The sequence below is a fragment of the Apodemus sylvaticus genome, chromosome 21, assembly GCF_947179515.1.
Source record: "Apodemus sylvaticus chromosome 21, mApoSyl1.1, whole genome shotgun sequence".
NCBI lineage: Eukaryota > Metazoa > Chordata > Mammalia > Rodentia > Muridae > Apodemus > Apodemus sylvaticus.
The window spans coordinates 38,955,111-38,975,545 of record NC_067492.1 but is presented as its reverse complement, the minus strand read 5'-3'; the positions used below and the strand labels follow the sequence as shown (position 1 = coordinate 38,975,545).

At 43.6% G+C, this 20,435-nt stretch overlaps 1 protein-coding gene across 1 annotated transcript in view; it reads left to right on the top strand.

Annotated features, from left to right (window-relative positions):
• The window catches only part of Fto (FTO alpha-ketoglutarate dependent dioxygenase), a 339,692-nt gene that overhangs the window by 102,019 nt on the left and 217,238 nt on the right, over window positions 1–20,435 (top strand). Inside the window, exon 4 of the mRNA XM_052166101.1 lies at window positions 14,639–14,782. Coding sequence (XP_052022061.1) covers window positions 14,639–14,782 — 144 coding nt within the window. The remainder of the gene's footprint in view (window positions 1–14,638; window positions 14,783–20,435) is intronic.

Below are 20,435 nucleotides of genomic sequence, written 5' to 3'. Positions count from 1 at the left end.
TTTCCCAGGGAGTCTCCTGTATATTTAAAATGAGCTGATCATTGGTCTTTGGTCTATTTTCATGAGAAGAAGCCATTGAGAAGTAATTTGTATAGGATACGTGTAATTATATTCTAAATTCATTGGACTTCGCATGAATTTCCTGCTAATAGATATCTCTAGAAGGAAGATTGAAATGGTACATTTTTTAATCAGGAATGGCTTTGGGGAACCATATGTAAATAGGCTGAGTATTTGATTTTCATATATTTCAGGCTTGGTGGCAATTGCTTGTTACTCCTAGTTATAAAAAATGAAATTTAGCAGGGATGGCATTAAAACTTATAGTTAATATTGTCCAACATCTTGTTCTTTGATTGAAACTCCTTCAAAGATGCCATTCAGACTCTAGCTATCCTTTTGTGCAAGAATATACCTATGTGTGCATGCATGCATCTGAGTAATGTGTGCATGTACATCCTCAGAGGTTTGGTCTCTTTAAAAGCCCGGTTATGTTATGTGAATATGTTTTTTCTTTTTAATCCCAGGCATGGGATGTGAGGATGCTTCAGTTTGTCTACCACAGTTACCTGTGATTGACTCCTGCACTGGCTGGGGTGTGATCTTTACCGGCTGCAGATGGCTTAATTTTGGAGGACTGTGGAAAGGGAATAAATGCCAGAGAGGGACAGGCGCTCTCCAGAGAAGGCGGCAGCTGTTTCTCCTGCTGGCTCCTGCTCCTGCTCCTGCTCCTGCTCCTGCTCCTGCTCCTGCTCCTGCTCCTGCTCCTGCTCTTGCTCCTGCTCCTGCTCCTGCTCCTCCTGCTCCTGCTCCTGCTCCTCCTCCTGCTCCTGCTCCTCCCTCCTGCTCCTGCTCCTGCTCCTGCTCCTGCTCCTGTTCCTGCTCCTGCTCCTCCTCCTGCTCCTGCTCCTGCTCCTCCTCCTGCTCCTGCTCCTGCTCCTGCTCCTGCTCCTGCTCCTGCTCCTGCTCCTGCTGTTGTTGGCTTGTCAAGTGGTTGAGAGAAAAGATACAAGACATTATGAGATGAAGATTGGACTTGCCCCAAGGAACTCAATGCCTCTCATCAGCAGGAAGTAGTCTAAAGAGAACTCAATGCCCCCTTTTTCTCTCTTTCTTTCTTTCCTACCTGGTTCAGAGCGTTGGAAAGAATTGAGATGGAGAAGGTGGTAGATGTAAGAACCCAAATAAAATAGCTAAAAATTAAAAAAAAAAAAAAAGAAAAGAAAACACCAACACTGGTGGATGTGCAGCTATTCTGCCCTGAATGTGCATATGGAGAGAGAGTAGGGAAAGACAATGGGTGTTCTTCTCCCCCTGTTGCCTTGACACAGGTCTCTTAGTGAGCTGGAAGCTCATTTCCCCCACACTGAGGTTACAGTTCTGAGCTCACTGGAGGGTTGGACTCTGCTCCTGATGGTTGTAGAGCAAGGATTCTTACCCACTAAACCATCCTCCCATCTTCCTGTTGCCTTTTTTTTTTTCCTGGAAGGAGCAATTCCCTGTCACATGATTCATACATTTTTAACTAGTGCCCAGTGTAATGGGTTCCCGTCTTTAGTTTTTGGATCTTTCTGAAGGACCAAGGAGGCTAATCCATGCATCTTTGTGCAATGTGTGATAGTCTAGAAAGTTAAGGCCCTACAGCAACTTCCTCGGGACTTCAGGCCTCCTATTTTGGAAAAGGTTTATCATTTTGAGGGTATAATTTGTTTAGCTGATTCTTGAATCTTTACTGTGGAGTAAGTAGCTCCATACTCCATAGTTTATCATTAACATGGTGAAAACCTAGCTTGTAATTGCAGCTGGAGGTTGTGAAGCATTGATAGTTTTTAAAGTGTTATTTCTTTGTTCCTCACACTTCCTAGTATCTCTATTTTAGGTCCCAGAACTGATTTGACAAAAGTTTGACATCTTTGCAGAACTCACGTGGTTCTGTAAACGTTGGGTGCTCCCTCCCCACTTTCTACCATCTAGTATATTATCCTGTGTTCACTCAGTAGTCGCTATACATTCCTGTTTGCCAAGCAGTTGTCTACTAGTTCAATGTGCAACCGTGAGCAAGACAAAAATCGCTGCCCCTGGTGAGACTATGGAGGGAAAGGGTAGGGCCTTCTTCTTTTGCCATAGGAAATACTGGGCTTGAACCTGGAGGGAGATGGGAGCCACCACAGGATTTTGAGTAGAAAGGAGGCAGCACTGAGAACAGGAAGGAGAGTTGGAAGAATTTACTACAATAATGAAGTTATGGGCCACATTAGAGCAGGTAGAATTACTGGTATGCGTCAGGATAGTACCCCGCGGGAGTAGCAGGACTTCAGTGCCAGGGCTGAAGAAGACCAGCAGGGGAGTCCCAAGTCAAGAGAAGGCTTGAGGCAGCAAGGGTGGAGAAGTCGCTCCCAGTAGCTTTAGTCGGGTTAAATGCCGTGCAGTATTCTCTGACACCCTTGTGAAGCCATCGTCACAGCCAGGATAACTAGTATACCAGGGCCCCAGGAGTGTGTTTGTGCCCTTGGTGAATCCTTGTTTGCTGTCTCAGGGCATCCACAGATCTAGTGCCAGGGTGACTTTCCTTCACATTGTGTGAAGGTGTGTCCCTGTATTTTCAATTGTGAATTCTCTGCCAGCAGAGAGCTTAATGGTGGCAGGATTTTGATATTGTCATTTTTGTGGTCCACCACCAGCTTTATATTTGTAACTACTGGTCTTTCCTCACCTGCTCAGATACTTAGAGAGATGTATCAGGTTGTCTCACTGCCAATTGGTTGTAATAAAGAGCTGAAGGCCAATAGCTGGGGCAGGAAGTATGAAGGCGGAACTTCTGGGGAGAGAGGGAGTGAAACAGGGAGAGGAGAGCCGATGCGCTCCTGGAGAATCCAGAGACTTGGAAGAGGGTTGCTGCGCGCGGGAGGTGAAGAGCCAGCGGTGGTGGGTCACAGCGCACGCCAGCACAGCCCAGTTAAGTTCAGACAGTCGATGGGAAGCTGCTCCAGCAAAGGGCCTAGGCTTTCAACTATAGAATTCTCTGCACCTTATTTATTCCACACGTAGGGCCTCAAAAGTCCTGCTTTCTGTCATTAGTTGTCCTTTCCTAAAGTTTACACAAGTGAAATGATGTATGTATTCCTTTAAAATGTTTTGGGCCTGAATTAAGTCACTTAGCATAGTTATTTTGAGATTTATCCATACTTTTTGAGGCTCAGTAGTTGAGTCCTGTTTGACTTTCTCCTCTGTTGTGGTTCAGTGGTTATGCGTGCGGGTCGTTACATAAGTATTTAAACCAAACCTTTCAGTCACTGCATTGAAGTCGCAGCTGTCCATCTCCACAATGCTTTCATTCCTCCTTCCTAACTCTCAAGTCTCTCGTCCTTCATCCCCCAGTAACCACTGTTCTGCTGTCTGTCTGTATCGATTCTGGTAGACTGCCTCAGTTGTAAAAACAAAATCCCTAGGAGGTTACAGCTGGCCTTGTTCAACTGTTATCTGTCAGCCACAAAGAGGAATGCTTGCTGAGATTGCCTTGCTTTAGCAAACGATTCTGGGAAGGAGAGACCACAGACCTGCACATTGTCCCCCCATGGCTACATTCATTTCTCATTCTTCAGCCCCTCATTCGCCTCTACAGAATGTCCCAGCTAGAGTTTGTCCCCCTTGCAGGCCCCTCCATTCTCTTTGGAGACACGCTTCCCCTTGCTGTGTGTGCTAGTAACAGCCTCATCTGTTGAGGTCAGACTCTGTCTTTCCCGCCTTTTTTCTATGACACCCTGTACTCTAAATCTAACTGCTCTAGGTATCTTGTGTAAGTAAATCATAGATTCGTCCTTTTCATTTACTTTATTAAAATACTTCCTTAATAACTATGTGTGTCAGAATATTTTTCAGAATGCCATCCCTTTTTGTGTCTGAATACTATTCATTTCATTGTGTGTATGTGTGTGTGTGTGTGTAATACACACATTATATCTGTATACATATAGTGTATAGCTCTATCCTGGTTAGTTTGGGGCTCTTGTTTTGGTTTTATTTTGAGACAGTTTCTTATCATGGACCCTTAGCTAGCCTGCATCTCACTATGTAGGTCAGGCTAGCCTCAGACACATAGAAATCTTCCTGCTTCTGCAGAGAGTCCTGTGCCACTAGGCCCAGGTCCTTGGTTAGTTTTTATTGTCACCTTGACACAACCTAGAGTTGCCTGGAAATGGGGACCCTCAATTGAGGAGCTGCCTAGATTAGATCATATTGGCCTGTGGGCATGAGTATAGGGACTTTGGTTGATTGATAATTAATGTGGGGGGGGGGGGAGTACCTGTCCTATCCCTAGGCAGATGGTTCTGGGTTGTATAAGAACACTTAACTAAGCTTAAATCAGGACATGAGCCAGGCAGCAAGCAGCATTTCTCCATGCTCTCTGCTTCAGTTCCTATCTGAGTTCCTGCTCTGACTTCCTCCATGGTGGACTTTGACCTGGAAGTATAAGCTGAAATAAATCCTTTCTCCACTAAGCTGCTTCTGGTCATGGTGTGTGTCACACAACAGAAACCATACTAGGCCACATTTTGCTTATTCAGTCCCTTACTGATACTTACTTAGGTCATTTCCATCTCTGTTTTATGAATACTACCCCGGACGTTTCAAGTTTGTGCTTTTACTCTTCGGTGTCGTGTGCACAGAGGTGGAAATGGATGAGTGATAATTCTGTGTTGCTTGTTTGCTTCGTTGTGGAGAACTCCATTCTGTTTTCTACAACAACTGCACAGTCTTACATTTCCACCAGTTGTGTGGCCTTCCAGACTTTGTTGTTGGACAGTAGCCTTCTAGTGTGTGGGAAATGGTCCTGGTGTATACACTTCCTTGGCGAGCAGGTCATATCAAGTGTTGTTTCTGTGCTGTTATCCATTCAGGCATCCTTAGGGATGTCTGTACAGTCTTCTGCTCATTTTTAATTGGAATTTTATCAGATCGGATCAGTTTTCTCATAGCTAAGAAGGATTTACCTTGGCTCGCAGTTTTCGAGGGCGTAGTTGTCAAGCAAAAAATAAGGCAAGGCGGCAAGAGCCAGCACAAACCAGGAAGCACAGCCAGGGCAGGAAATAAGGCCCGGCTGTAAACATCAGGGCCCACCCAGAAGTGACCCCCTAAGAGTTCCACAGCCTCCTAACACAGCACCACCAGACAGGGCCCGAGTATTTAGTCCAGACACTGAAGCTTAGGGACCATTTTGCATTAAAGCATGTTTGAGATCTACATGTGTTCCAGGTCTTTATGGAGTATTTTTATTTATTCCAGTGTTGGATTTTTTTTTTTTTTAATGCTGTCTTGATGCACTTAGAAAAGGAGAGGTGGACATGCTGGAGTGGAAAGATTTCTCTGACTGTGATACTAATTAGACGATTTAACCCTGTACTAGTGATTGACATAATTTATACTAATTGGTTGTAGGACCTTGGGCAAGTTACCTGAATTCTTTGTGCCTCCATTTTTCTTGTCCATTCATACAATGCATCTAAGAACAGAGCCCCCTCGGGACTTCGAGAACATAGCACCTGACAGATATTTTCAGTTTTTACTAAATTATTCTAGTCACATAACTTAAAATTCTCAAATATTTCTCTAAGACACGTGTTAAAGAGAACTATGGTTGTGTGCTCCCTGCCTCACTGTTTGTACCCTGGGTTGGGGGCGGTCATTTTGCTCTTTCTTCCTGGCGTGTTTAGGGATGCCTTAACATATTCTATTTTCGTGTGACTGGCTGATGTCCTGGTTTGGAAGCTGAGGGTTTTCTTCTCTCTTTGCCGGTCTTCATGAACACACGCTCTCCTCAGTTCCCCCCGCCTGCTTGAGATGTACCATGGGTAAACTGGTACTCAGCCTGCACAGCAATCATGCCTGTGAAAATGCCGCTTAGCACAGTGAATAATCTGTGCTCAAGTTACCTCTTAAACAGTTCAGCATTTCCTGTGGTAATGTGAACCTTGCATTTTCTGTTTGCAGTTTTCTCTGTACTTAAGACCAGCTAAAACTCACACCCACTCTCTACCAACTGTCTAAGTCTCTCTTCAACAGGTCAGATTCAGCTCTTCTGTCGGCTTCATGTTCTTGGAGTCTTCCAGAAACATCTGATCTGCTCTGGTTGGGAGTGGCCACCGTCTGCCCCTGACGGCACTGCCCCCTGTAACCTCACCTTACACCCCCTTACTTGTCAACTGCTATAGCTTTAATTACTTTATTAAGTTGGATGTTGTTAACCATCTTCTACTATCAGCTGTTAGTCATATTATGCCGTCGTGATTTTTTTCTCGTTCAGTTTGGTTGGTACTTACTATTGACATTTCTCCAAGTCACCAATATCAGGAGTCCAGAAAAGAGGCCCGCGTGTGTTTTCTATAAATGGTCAGGTTGTTACTGTTGTGGGGGTTGGTGGAGGTTGTGGTCTCAGTGTTCCCTGGCCCCCTTAGTGTGAAAGCAGCCGAGGGTGAGGGAATGACTGACAGTGAGTGGGTTCTAGTTAAGTGAGTTAGGGACATCGCTGTGAGCCTGATATGCAGGCAGGGTGGCTCTGTCCTAGCTGGGAAGCATACCTTCCAGACTGTGGGGTCCAGAAAAAGGTATCCCAGATGAGTGGTGTGAAATGGCTGTACGGGCTCTGGCTAGCAGAAAAGACGTGCCTTTGCTAAGAGGGCTCGCCAGGTCATACCTATAACCGTGTCAGAGCCACATGCTCTGTCAGTTGAGAAGAGTTGAAATGTGGATGTTTATACAGGTTTTTTTTTTTAAAGGTTTATGTATTTTACTCTGTGTGAATGGGTGTTTTGCCTACTTGTGTGTATATGTATGACTGGTGCCCCTGGATCAGGAGAGGTTGTTAAATCCCCTAGAACTGGAGTTACAGATGGATGTGAGCTGCCATGTTGGTAGGAATCCAGCCTGGCCCTCTGGCAGAGCCCCTCTTGACCACGGAGCCATCTCTCCGGCCATCAGAGTGCTCTTTCTCAGGCGCTAATTTGGACTTGTTTAAAATGCTGCACAGGTGAAGCTGAGAACCTTTCCATTTTTTCAGGTTTGCTAGCTCTCCTTAGCAAATTCCGATGTTCTCAAGTGTAGCCGTGCACAATGCATAAAACGAAGTGTCTGCAGAATGCATCCCACTGCTGGCAGTGCTGGGCCGGGGCTGGGGTTGTCTGCAGAATGCATCCCACTGCTGGCAGTGCTGGGCCAGGGCTGGGGTAGTCTTCCAGTTGCCCATAGTGACCGTTTCCTTCAGATCCTCTCAAAAGTTCAAAAAGTCGTAATTGGGAAGTCAGCTGTGACCCAGAGTAAAGCTTTTTTTTTCTTTTAAATTATTATTTCTGTTTCAAAAGGTATATTTAAAAATATCTTTTACATTAACCAAGGAAATGGCTTTGGACTTGCAATTACATGGTTAGTATTAGTAGAGAAATGAATTTAAAGTTCTTCTTAACTCAGACGTGCTTGTAAAAACATGTACTGCATCTGTGCATGGCAGAACCTGTATTCACAATGTTTGGGAGACAGAGGCAGGAGAATTACTGTGACTTTGCAGCAAGCCTGGGCCACAAGGGCAAGGTCCTACCTGGGGGGCAGTGAACATGTATTGAGAAGAACAAAGATGAAAAAGACTGAGAGTCTGCTAACATGACCGTAGATCTTCAGATTCAGATTAGAGAACTGAAGGAAGGCAGGCGTGGCCCTTTGCTAGCCTTCTTCCCTGCCGAGACCTAGAGTGGCTTTGGATCTGTTCCTTTTCCTTATACTTAGTACAGAGTGATGTGAATCAGTAGTCATAAAGGAATTCCTTTCCTTCCACCTCTCTCTACTTCGTTCTGTCATTCCCCTCCTTTCTCTGCTTAGAACTCTTAGATATGGTTGCTGTAGAAGAAGGTATTCAGAATGTAGCGACGCCGTGTGGACATACACTGGCCGCGATCTGGGCACCTTGGGATGTTAGTGATTGAACTAACAATGTGCTAACAATGTGCGCTCTGCTGTCCGTCTTTATGGCATCCAACTTCACATCGGTTTGTCTTTGGAGATCCCTCCAGTATCCCCGCCAATCCGATTGCTGTTACGCTTAAGTCCCATTTTCTATAGGAATTACGTTTTGACCTTTATAGTTCTCGTTGAAGTGCCTCTCAACCTCTTTAGTGTTTATTCTATTTCAGCAGCACTGTTATACTCTTTTTTTAAGTTTATTTTAAAAACATGTTATTTATGTGTGTTTACCTGTGTGAGTTTCTGTGCATCACATACGTTGCCCGCAGGAGCCCAGAAGATGGCATCAGATCCCCTGGTGGCAGAGTAGTAGGCAGTTTGCACCACTGTGTGGGTTCTGGGTCCTCTAAAAGAGCAGCGCGTGCTCTTAACCTCTGAACTTTCTCTCCAGCTCTGTTTGTTCTTTTAAAAGCAAATAGATGTTTGAGGGTTTTTTTTTTCCCCCTTTCAAATTAACATTTTATTTCCCCACCACCTAACACAGGACTGGGTTGTGGGAACCAAAAGCCACTCAGTGCAAGTGTCCACCCAGGGCCTCTGTCTCCCAGTCACCAGAGGTCTGAAGACAAAATGCAGACCTTGCGCAGAGTGCAGCCCAGTGGGTTGGAGTGTGGTGGCATTTCCATTTGAAATGCTGTCTTACTAATTACCAGCACTGAGCACTAATGCCCCAGGAGAAGGGAAGCTCTGCCCAGGCTGTCCTCATTATTTCAGGCAGAGACACCCCAAGTGCCTGGTACAGGTCTAAGGCTATAGCGAACACTCAACAACTGTTTCCTAAATGAACGTGGAGTGTTTTTATGTGGGGCCATCCCAACGACAGTGAATGTGAGAGCGTGATTCACGTGCCTTCTGCTCTTTATGTGCCTCTAAACTCTGGATCCAGAAAAGTGAATTGTGACTGTTTAACTGGAAATGCACAGGCACTGCATCTTTATACAAATTCTAGCCACATCATTTTTTTCTTTTGTTGTTGTTGTTGTTTTTCCTTTTAAATATATATGAAGTAATTCCATGTTACTACTGAGTCATGGTATTGGTGATAGCCATGTGATATGGTGTTGTCTGGGCATATTGTACTTTCTTTAAGCAGTAGCCTGCTAAAGGACATTGGCTGAAGGATATTTCTGGCTTTTCAGCTTTTAAGTTAATACTATGGCAAGCAGTACTACAGGCTACAATGCCGCTCAGTAGTCACTGTCACTCTGCATGTAGGGACTAGAATATACATGCCTAAATGTAGAATTCTTACAAGGATCAAAGGCTTCTGCCTGCAGAGCTTTAATGTATGTCACCAGATTGTCCCCCACAGAGGGTATGGGTCAGCCAAGCTGCCACACTCTTACCAACACTTTTAAAGTGAAGACATCAACAGGATCTTCTGATTTGATGGGTGGTAAAATGGTTCTTCTAAGTTTAATTTGCACTCTTTCATGTAATAGGTTGAAAATCTTTTCACTGTTGTCTCTCTGAACTGTGTGTATGTGTGTGTGCACGTGTGTGTGTGTGTGTGTGTGTTTGGGGATCACTTTCTTTTTTTTAATATTTTTATTTTCTATATTCTTTGTTTACATTCCAAATGATTTCCCCTTTCCTGGATCCCCCCTCCCCATATGTCCCATAAACCTTCTTCTCTCCACCCATTCTCCAATTACCTCCCTCCTTTTTCTCTGTCCTTATATTCCCCTCCAATGCTAGATCAATCCTTTCCACGATCAGGACCTTCTCCATACTTCTTCATGGGAGTCATTTGTTATGCAATTTGTGCCTTGAGTATTCAGGGATTCTGGGCTAATTAATATCCACTTATCAGAGATTGCGTTCCATGTGTATTCTTTTGTGACTGGGTTACCTCACTTAGGATGATATTTTCCAGATCAAACCATTTGCCTAAAAATTTTGTGAATTCATTGTTTCTAATTGCTGGGTAGTATCCCATTGTATAAATATACCACATTTTCTGTATCCATTCCTCCTTTGAGAGGCATCTGGGTTCTTTCCAGCTTCTGGCTATTATAAATAAGGCTGCTATGAACATAATGGAGCATGTGTCTTTATTGCATGCCGGGGAATCCTTTGGGTATATGCCCAGGAGAGGTATAGCAGGGTCCTCCGGAAGTGTCATGTCCAGTTTTCTGAGGAACCCCCCAGACTGATTTCCAAAGTGGTTGTACCATCTTACAGCCCCACCAGCAGTGGAGGAGTGTTCCTCTTTCTCCACATCTCGCCAACAGCTGCTGTCTCCTGAGTTTTTTTGACCTTAGCCATTCTGTCTGGTGTAAGGTGAAATCTCAGGGTTGTTTTGATCTGCATTTCCCTAATGACTAATGATGTTGAGCACTTCTTAAGGTACCTCTCGGCCATCCAAATTTCTTCAGGTGAAAATTCTTTGTTTAGATCTGTACCCCATTTTTAATAGGGTTATTTGGTTCCCTGGGGTTTAACTTCTTGAGTTCCTTGTATATATTGGATATTAGCCCTCTATGAGATGTAGGGTTGGTGAATATCCTTTCCCAATTTGATGGTTGCGGTTTTGTCCTTTTAACAGTGGCCTTTGCCTTACAGAAACTTTGTAATTTTATGAGGTCCCATTTGTCAATTCTTGATCTTAGAGCATAAGCTATTGGTGATCTGTTCAGGAACGTTTCCCCCGTGCCCATGTCCTCTAGGGTCTTCCCTAGTTTCTTTTCTATTAGTTTCAGTGTGTCTGGTTTTACATGGAGGTCCTTGATCCACTTGGAGTAAAGTTTACTACATGGCGATAAGAATGGATCAATTTGCATTCTTCTGCATGCTGACCTCCAATTGAACCAGCACCATTTGTTTAAAAGGCTATCTTTTTTCCACTGGATATTTTTGGCTCCTTTGTCAAAGATCAAGTGACCATAGGTGTGTGGGTTCATTTCTGGATCTTCAATTCTATTCCATTGGTCCACTTGTCTGTCACTGTACCAATACCATGCAGTTTTTAACACTATTGCTCTATAGTATTGCTTGAAGTCAGGGATACTGATTCCCGCAGAACTTCTTTTGTTGTTGAGAATAGTTTTAGCTATCCTGGGTTTTTTGTTATTCCAGATGAATTTGAGAATTGCTTTTTCTAACTCTGAAGAACTGAGTTGGGATTTTGATGGGGAGTGCATTGAATCTATAGATCGCTTTTGGCAAGATGGCCATTTTAACTATATTAATCCTGCCGATCCACGAGCATGGCAGATTTTTCCATTTTCTGAGGTCTTCTTCGATTTCCTTCTTCAGAGACCTGAAGTTCTTGTCATATAGATCTTTCACTTGTTTGGTTAGATTCACACCAAGATACTTTATATTGTTTGTGGCTATTTTGAAGGGTGTCATTTCCCTAACTTCTTTCTTAGCCTGCTTATCCTTTGAGTATAGGAAGGCAACTGATTTGCTTGAGTTGATTTTATAACCACTTTGCTGAAGTTGTTTATCAGCTGTAGGAGTTCTCTGGTGGAGGTTTTCGGATCACTTAAGTAGACTATCATGTCATCTGCAAATAGTGATAATTTGACTTCTTCCTTTCCACTTTGTATCCCCTTGACCTCCTTATGTTGTCTAATTGCTCTAGCTAGAACTTCAAGTAATATATTGAAAAGATATGGAGAGAGAGGACAGCCTTGTCTAGTCCCTGATTTTAGTGGGATTGCTTCAAGTTTCTCTCCATTTAGTTTGATGTTGGCTACCGGTTTGCTGTATATTGGTTTAACTATGTTTAGGGGCCTTTATGCTGATACCAAAACCACACAAAGATCCAACAAAGAAAGAGAACTTCAGGCCAATTTCTCTTATGAATATTGATGCAAAAATACTTAATAAAATTCTTGCCAACCGAATCCAAGAACACATCAAAACGATCATCCACCATGATCAAGTAGGCTTCATCCCAGGGATGCAGGATTGGTTCAATATACGGAAATCCATCAATGCAATCCACTACATAAACAAACTCAAAGAAAAAAACCATATGATCATCTCATTAGATGCAGAAAAAGCATTTGACAAAATTCAGCATCCTTTCATGCTAAAAGTCTTGGGGATCACTTTCATCCCCTGGCTTCTTTCCTTTTTTTATGTTCTGCCTTTGTAACATTGCCCATTGATCTAACTGTTTATGTGTAAGGACTGTTGGTATATTAAGATAAATATCTCCTGGCTGTTCTTGTTCATTTATACTTTTCTTTAGGCAGTAATCCCCTCCTCATCTGTAGTTTGAATTTCTGGAGTTTTGTATATCTCTGGTGAATTATGGTTTGCAACTATTAAATGAAAAGTTAGAAATAAACAATTAGTATCTTTTCCATTGCATGCCTCCTGGGAAGCATGCTGTCCTGCCCTGGATGAGTCACCCTCATTCCTGCGTCTCCAAGGGGTACAGACTAAGGCCTTAGTCTTCAGGTAACTTGCACTATCAGATCTGCGGTGGCTATACTGCACTGCCATAATGTTCAGCTAAACTTTAGTATTCCTGACAGCAGTCCCATATCTAAATCATCCGGTGCTGTTGGTTTGTAGATGCCAAAGAGGAACCATGAGGTGTTTGCATTCAATGAAAAGCTAAAGTCTAATGAATGTTTTGGGATACCTAGAAATAGCCATAGAAACAGAGAATATACTCAGATACCTTCCCCACCTCCCCAGACAGGGTTTCTCTGGATAGTCCTGGCTATCCTGGGACTCAATCTGTAGATCAGGCTGACCTCAAACTCACAGAGATCTACCTGCCTCTGCCTCCCGAGTGCTGGGATCAAAGGCATGTGTCACCACTGCCCTGCAGCTTTTGTTCATCCATTTTACAGAAACTGCTGTATTTTGTTATTATTAGTAATCTCTTATTGGGACCAATTTATAAAAAACTTTGTGGGTATGCATATGTGTGAATATACTTTCTAGGCTTCACATTTGCACTGGGATCCTTGAAGTGTGTCCATGTGGAAAAGAAGGGGTACTAGTTAACAATGCACCTCACCTAAAATGTTAACTTTTCATCTTTGTTACTTCACTTTGGTATAGGTGAATTAAGGAAGAACTGATGTTTTCATTATGTTTCATTGTATTGTGTGTATGTGAATTATGTGTGTGTTTGTGTGTGCACATGTACTAGGAGGTTGGAGTCCTTAGGAAGATGGCTCACCTCCTTTGTAGGAGGGCCTCTCATTGGCCTAGAGCTTACCAGTTAGACTAGACTGGTTAGTCATGCGGCCATAGGGACCGTGTGTCTTCACTTCCCCAGCACTGGGACAAGCATGCTCACATTTAAATGACAAGCAGGTTCACCTTAATGATGCCATGTTGGGCGGTTTTATATGAGTTTTGGGGAACTGACCTAGTTGTGTGCTTGTAAAACAGGAGCCTTGACAGCAAAGCCACTCTAATTCGATGCCGTGGCGCTGGTGGTTCCCACTAGACTAATGATAGAGCTTTGTGTTGCTAAGTTTCTGTAGCACTTAGTTTTCTATTTCTGCAAAGAGACACCATGACTAAGACAACTTATAGAAGAAAGCATTTAATTTGTGGGCTCACAGTTCCAGGGAGTTAGAGTCCATGGCCATCATGGTGGTGAGAAGGGCAGCGGGTAGGCAGGTATAGAACTGGAGTAGTGGCTGAGAGCTTACATTTCCTCCACTTGAGGTGGTGGTGATGGTGGTGATGGTGGTGATGGTGGTGACGGTAGTGATGGTGGTGATGGTAGTGATGGTGGTGATGGTAGTGGTGGTGGTGGTGGAGGAGGAGGAGTAGGAGTAGGAGGAGGAGAGACCAAGACCCAGTGACACTCCTAGGACTAGGAAGTTCATGCTTTCTAATCCTTCTCAAACAGTTCCACCTACTAAGGACTAAGCATTCAAATGGCCCATGGGAACCATTCTCTGTCAGACCGCAGCACCCTTCTCCAATTCTTAGATTTTGTTACAGTTCTAATTCTGGCTTTGAGGCTGAGGCAGGTCTGTGTTATATAATGTTGACAAAGTAGCTTCTAGTTCCATTATGTTTAGATTCTATGAAAGGATAATGTACTTAATCATTAATTATTAGTTAGACATTCAACATTGATTTTCAGATGTGAAATTTGTTTATGTACATGAGTGTTTTCTTTTTATGTTTTGATACGTATTATTTTAATAGAACAAATGTGGGAATGCCTTTTTCTATGTTCTTAAGCAGGATGGAGTGCCCACTAAAATGGCCTGTTCTTTAGGTGTGTTTACTAGGGAGTTCTTTGAGACTCTTTGAAGCTGTGTTCCCCTGAGAGAGGATCCTTTCAGAGTTTCCTCTCCACCTTCTATGATTTCTTTAGCTTTTACTTTTCTCTGCATTAGTGTGGTAATTAATATCTTCTTGCAGTTCCCTAAATTGTGCTTTTCTAATTTTTTTGTCTTGGAACTGAACAAAATAATCTTTTATTCTGCCTATTTTTCAACCTATTTAGGTTATTCTTAAGTGAAAAAGATAAATGTGTGCTAAGAATATTCTTAAATGTCTTATTTAAAATTCTGATACAAAAGACTTTACGCAATATCCATATTTTGAGTTACCAGTAGCTTCTAAGGTAATAGCTGGAATCTCAGGAGTGTATAGCGTGTGTCTCTGCTGATCACCTCCCCTCTCTCCACAGGTTCCGATGATGAAAGCGAGGACGAGTCCAGCTTCGAAGGCAGAGATCCTGACACTTGGCATGTTGGTTTTAAGATCTCGTGGGACATCGAGACGCCGGGCTTGACAATTCCTCTTCACCAGGGAGACTGCTATTTCATGTTGGGTAATGCCAGGAAACTTGGGGTGGCTGCTGTTTGACTTGTCAGCTTCGGTCGTTGGGCACGTGTGGGGTTTTGAAATACACTTTAGAATACTTTATATTTATAATGATTTTTCCCATGAACATGTAACTCATTAGTTTTTTTTTTTTTCATTTTTATTTTGTGTGTGCGTGTGAAGAAGTTAGGCCCAGTTCTTCCTCCCAGCCCCATGCTCCCAGAAATAAGACTCAGACTCAAAGTATATTTGCAAATACCTTGGCCATATAGCTAGGCTCTTCCCTGACTATAGCTCATTTACTTTAAACCTACATTGTGCCCCGTGGCTGGTTACCTGTGCTCTGGTCAGTCTCCTCACATCTTCCCAGGTGACTCTTCCTGTGCCAGGCTCTATCTGCCTCCCCAGTGTCCCGCCTTCTCTTTCCTGTCTAAGCAGTGGGCCATAGGCTTTTTAATTGACAGGTGATGCATCCATCCAATTCAGAAGATATTCTCTCTACATGCATGTTTTTTTGCTTGTATGTATGTCTGTACCGCATGCATGTCTCATACCCATGTAGGGCCAGAAGAAAGGGTTGGATCCCCTGGAACTTGAATTACAAACAGATGTGACCCTCCATGTGGGTGCTGGGAACTGAACTCAGGCCCTCTGTAGGAGCAGCAAGGCAGTTTTCTCTGACGATCACCTGGCGTGGCCACAGTGTCTTTCTCTCTACTCATGGTTGAATGCTTTAGAAAGTAGTGTGTATGGGTTTACAGCAAATGATGCTGTGGAGTTTGGGGTACTTTGTTTAGGAATTTGGGATGTCACTCATTCTCAGGTGGTTTTCCACTCCAGAATGTACAAGCATGCTTCTTTTGTCTTCTACTCATGAAGCCTCTAAGGGACTAGGGAGGTGGCAAGCCTGAGGCCCTGGGCTGGCTCCACAGAAAGGACACAGGGAATCAAGGCAGGCTTGGTGCTGTGTCCTGCCATCTCAGTACTAGTCTGGGCTCCCTGGGCCTTGATGGTGAGCCTCTCAAGCCAGTGAAGGTTGTCTCAATACACAAAGTGAACTCTGGAGGAAGTGTGCCAAGGTTGACCTCCAGTGTGCACACATGCATGCTTGCACACATGCTCACACACACACACACACACACACACACACACACACACACACACACACAGAGCTTCTTATAGTTTATTCTCCCCTTGGATAGGCCTGCTGAGTGTTCCAGGTCTGTCTCATTCCTGTCTGTTTGCAGAAACCTAAGACCTGGTGGCTTTTAGCTAGGAAGAGCCAGGGCTTGAAATCATTTTGTGGTAAGGATTATTTTCCTGTAAAATTTGGCATCTGTAGAGTTTCTGTATTGCAGGTACCAGGTGAGGTTCTGGGGAGATGCTGGAGAACAGTAAATCTTGCTCTTGGCCTCCTGGGACTTGGCGGTATGAAATGGCACATTAGCAGCTCCCAGACTTCAGTTCATTGTGTGTTGGTGTCTAGGTCCTTGCTTAATCCCTTGCTAACTCCATATCTCATAAACTATTTCTAAGTCTTACTTTTTCCGCCACTGAAATAAACTCAATTTTCAAGGAGATTTTATATCCCTGTATACATACAAAACCAGTATCAACTGGCTCAACTGCAGGTGTTTTATAAATGCAAGTATAGAGAAACTAAAAGAGTGTTAAGTACACACTACTTTTCTTTGTCGGGAGGTCTTAGCATCTGAGCCTTGTTCTTTGTTTAAACAAGAGACCAACAGTTTATATGGATACTATGCAAATTATGTACACAGTGAATATATGCCAATAATATTTGTAGCAATAAGAAGGAAAGGAAAAATATCATTATTACTCCTATATTAGACATAAACTTTTATCATTTGATTAGCATAATGGATATGAGACGTCCTTGGTGAGATAAAAATTATTCACATTAGAGAAGGCACAAATGGGGAAGACAGACAAATAGACAGACACACTAATAACATTAACACCGAGGGAGTGTCAACTCTGCAGTAGGCCATTCTGAGGCTTTTTCCTTGGTGTTTACGAGTAGATAGGGAGTAACAGATTGCTTACTGCTGTGTGCTTTTGAGCTTGAGTTCAGTGTCTTGCTCCTGTTTGCATCTCACTTTATCTCATACAACCTGTTTCACATAAGCAGCCTCAGACTCTCTGCAGCCTTCGTGTGGAGAGGGGGCTGTAAGAGGTGCAGATCCGTCAGTCTATTCCGTTCGTATGTGGCAGCGCAGAGGCCGGAACACCTGGGCCACAGGCTCCAGGTAGGGCTTTTCTCATTGTAACTGTGGTCCTGTTAGTTGGCTCTCAGGATGCTGAAACCTCTAGAATGCCATCAGTGGTAAGGTCATCCCTTCCCTTTTTGCCCCAGTTTGATTTCAGGATCCAAACTTTTATTCTCTGAAGTCTCTATCCCTATTATTGAATGCCATTTGTCTAAACGTTTTTATGTTTTCCCCAAATTTTGATATTGGCTTGAATCCAAATAAGGGACTTCTCTTGGGATACTTTGTTGGTAGTTTCTATTAATAATTTGTGTGTGTGAAGGCCAGAAGAGGCAGTGCCTTTTTAAATAGCTTCCTGTTTATTTGTATATAAAACCAGTGGACTTGCATTGTACAAGCCTAGCTATCTTTTGTGCATTTAATAACACTATCTATGATTTTTCTGATTAAAAAGCAAAGTATGGAGGCAGGAAAGATAACTCATTGGTAAAAAATGTGTAGTCTTTTTGTAACGAACAGAATCCCTAGCTCCCATGTTGGGCTGTTTACAGCCGGCCGCCTGTAACTCCAGGGCATTTGATACCCTCTTCTGATCTCTTGGCACCTGCTCTTATGTCTATATACCCATACACAGACACACATGCATAACTGAAGGAGGAGGAGTAGAAGGAGGAAGAAGAAGAAGAAAAGAAGCAGCGGCCGTAGCATGTGTTCATTCTAGAGAAGAGAAATTCTGTAGAGTATGAAAGGAAGGAACGTGAAAACAGGTTTTCTATCTGGTTAATATATTCCTGCCCGGTCTCTTCTCATAATGCATATCTGGAATGGTAGTAATATTAATAGCAAACACATTCATTAGGAGTTAATGACAAGTGAAGCATTCTGTTACTTTGCTTGTAACCCTGAGAAGCAAAGTTTTGCTATTGTAAAAGGAGAGGCCTACCTAGTTAGCTCATCCATGGTTGCACAGCTAGTAAGAGTCAGGAGTTAGAACCTGACATTTGAGCCTGCTCAGGTTTCCGCATTCCTCCATCTGGGCCTTTCTCTGACCCCAGGTAACCCCGTGTCCGTTCCCAGCTCCCCCTGCTCCAGCCCTGGCCCTGCTTTGGGCTGCAGCCTGCTTCTTCCCATTAAGAGGCAGGGCTCTGTAAGGGAAGCCAAGATGACAGGATTCTGTTTTGTTTTGCTTTGTTTTTCAGTTTTAATTTAATAACTGGGTAACTGTTGAAAGCATTTAATTAGGCACATTAGTAAGACACTGAATTGATTACATTATCCTTCTGATGTAGTTGTTACAAGGGAAGTATGTGTTCGAACATTTAGTTGAGTCTCTCGGTGCTGTAGGCGACAAACTCAAGACATTTGTGCTGTACTTAAAAGTTGATATTCAGCATATAAAAGTCTAGCACTTTCTGCATCCTGCCTTCAGACGTAGATGGCCTTATTGGTTTCCAAAGTCCTGCTTCAGTCATAGCAAGTGTACCCCAAAGTGTGCATTTAGAATGTATTTTTTTATGAAGATGACATATTTGGTATTTAAAATGAATGTTGAGTATTCCTGTTAAAAACTAAAATAAACTCCTATTTAAAAAGTCTCATAATTAAAAACATATATAACAGCAACTGCTGTGGGGCTTTGCACTCTCACATTAGCTTTTGAAAGTCCAAATAAGGCACCCCATGACCGTGCTCTGCTGATAACTGCAGCCTGAACTTCACAGCACTTACAAAAAGGAAACAGTTTAGCTCAATTTATAATAATATATTGGTCTGCAGAGGAAGTACAGACTGAACCCCACTGTCTCGAGTGAATACTCTAGGGGTGTCTGATGGGGAATGTGTCGGGTGCCTGTAATAAATCCACTGCCGTGGGCGCGAGCGAAAGCCTGTTGGCAGTGCCTGAGGACACACTTCATGGGGTTGTCACGGTTTTACTTTTAAATTGGAATCTTTGCCCTAATCTCAGAGTTAGACAAGACCAGATTTGCAAACAGATTTACAATTTTCACTAATTTTCCAACCAGGACTTCAAAACACACTTAGAGGAGGAAAGGGGGGTAAAAAACCCCAACCCACCATCACTCTGGTGTTTCTCAGGGCCGAGTGATTTACTCTACGACAGCTGTTTTCCATAGACCGCTTGTAGCTAGGGAGTTAGAAACTTCGGAGTGCTTGGAGACAAACTGGGTTTGCTTTTTGTGGAGCAGATTATACAGTTCAAGGGACAGCAACTAAATTCTGTTCATTAACCAGGAGCTGGGTGTGGAGGGTGGGATGTTTGAGGACAAAGGTGAATAAACATTGAGGCCTCTGCTGGTACCCTATCCTTCTTAATGTATCATCACTGACGTCTTAAACGTCACCGGTCATGGCTGGCCTCATCTCTTTTATGACTTAAGTCCAGCTGAATCTCACTTTAAAATGTCTGGTATTCATACGATAACCAGCTATTTCAAACCTTAGTTGTCAAATTCCAGAAGCAAAATCCTTGGCAGAGGCAGAATGAGGCAGTAGAAATCAAAACGCCTGACTTTGTTGGGTCTGATTTCCCCTCACCATTGTTTAGAGGGAGTGAGGCTCGGCTGTAGGGCTTCTGGCCCACTGAGCAGGTTCCAGGCTCCCTGCACCGTTCACGGCCCACAGTGCCCCCCTCATCTCTCAGTCTTGGCCGCGGTGTAAAATGAGAGCTTCCCTCTGCCCTGTTTCTGGCCTTGTTAGAAATCGGGATAGGTACGTGGCCTGTGCTTTGCAGGCTACACTTGGTCCGGGGACTTACTGCAGACACTGGGACCAGGGCCATGGCACACTGGAGAACCGACGAGACAAGGCAGAACAAGAACAGAGCTGAACACAGGCACTTCTCCTGCCCCAGGCCCCGAGCTCTGTGGGTCTCGAAGCTCATGGCTTCCCACGCATATTTCCGTCACCTCGCACAGTAACTACAAGAACGGTAAATCTCACCAGTTGGCTCTGGAAGGCGACAGGCCAGCATCTGGCCACTGCTGAGTGGAGCAGTATTACTTTGTTTAAGGCTGCCTTTACTTATGGAGCCTGGCCATTTCTTTTAGATTTATTTCCCCATGTATGAAAAATACTTGTGGCTTAGCGGCAGCAAGGCCAGAACACCGTGAGCATTTGATGTGGTGTAACCTGAAGTGTGGCGCCTGCTCCTGTTTTTCGAGGCAACATGGGCACTCTTGTTGGAGGCTATAGGCCTGTGGGCAGGAATAACAGAGGTCACTAGGATTTAACTCAGCCTGACTGCGGGCTCCCTCAGGACTTCACGTGGAGACTGTAGTATCTTTGTAAATCCTTCAGGTGTTCCTAGGCCCTGCTTAGATTTAGACATTTTATTCAAAGCAAAAGGCTTTTGTCATGTGCTCCTGACCCCATTTCTTTCCTCCCCCAGTCTCTTAAGTGACCAGCTGA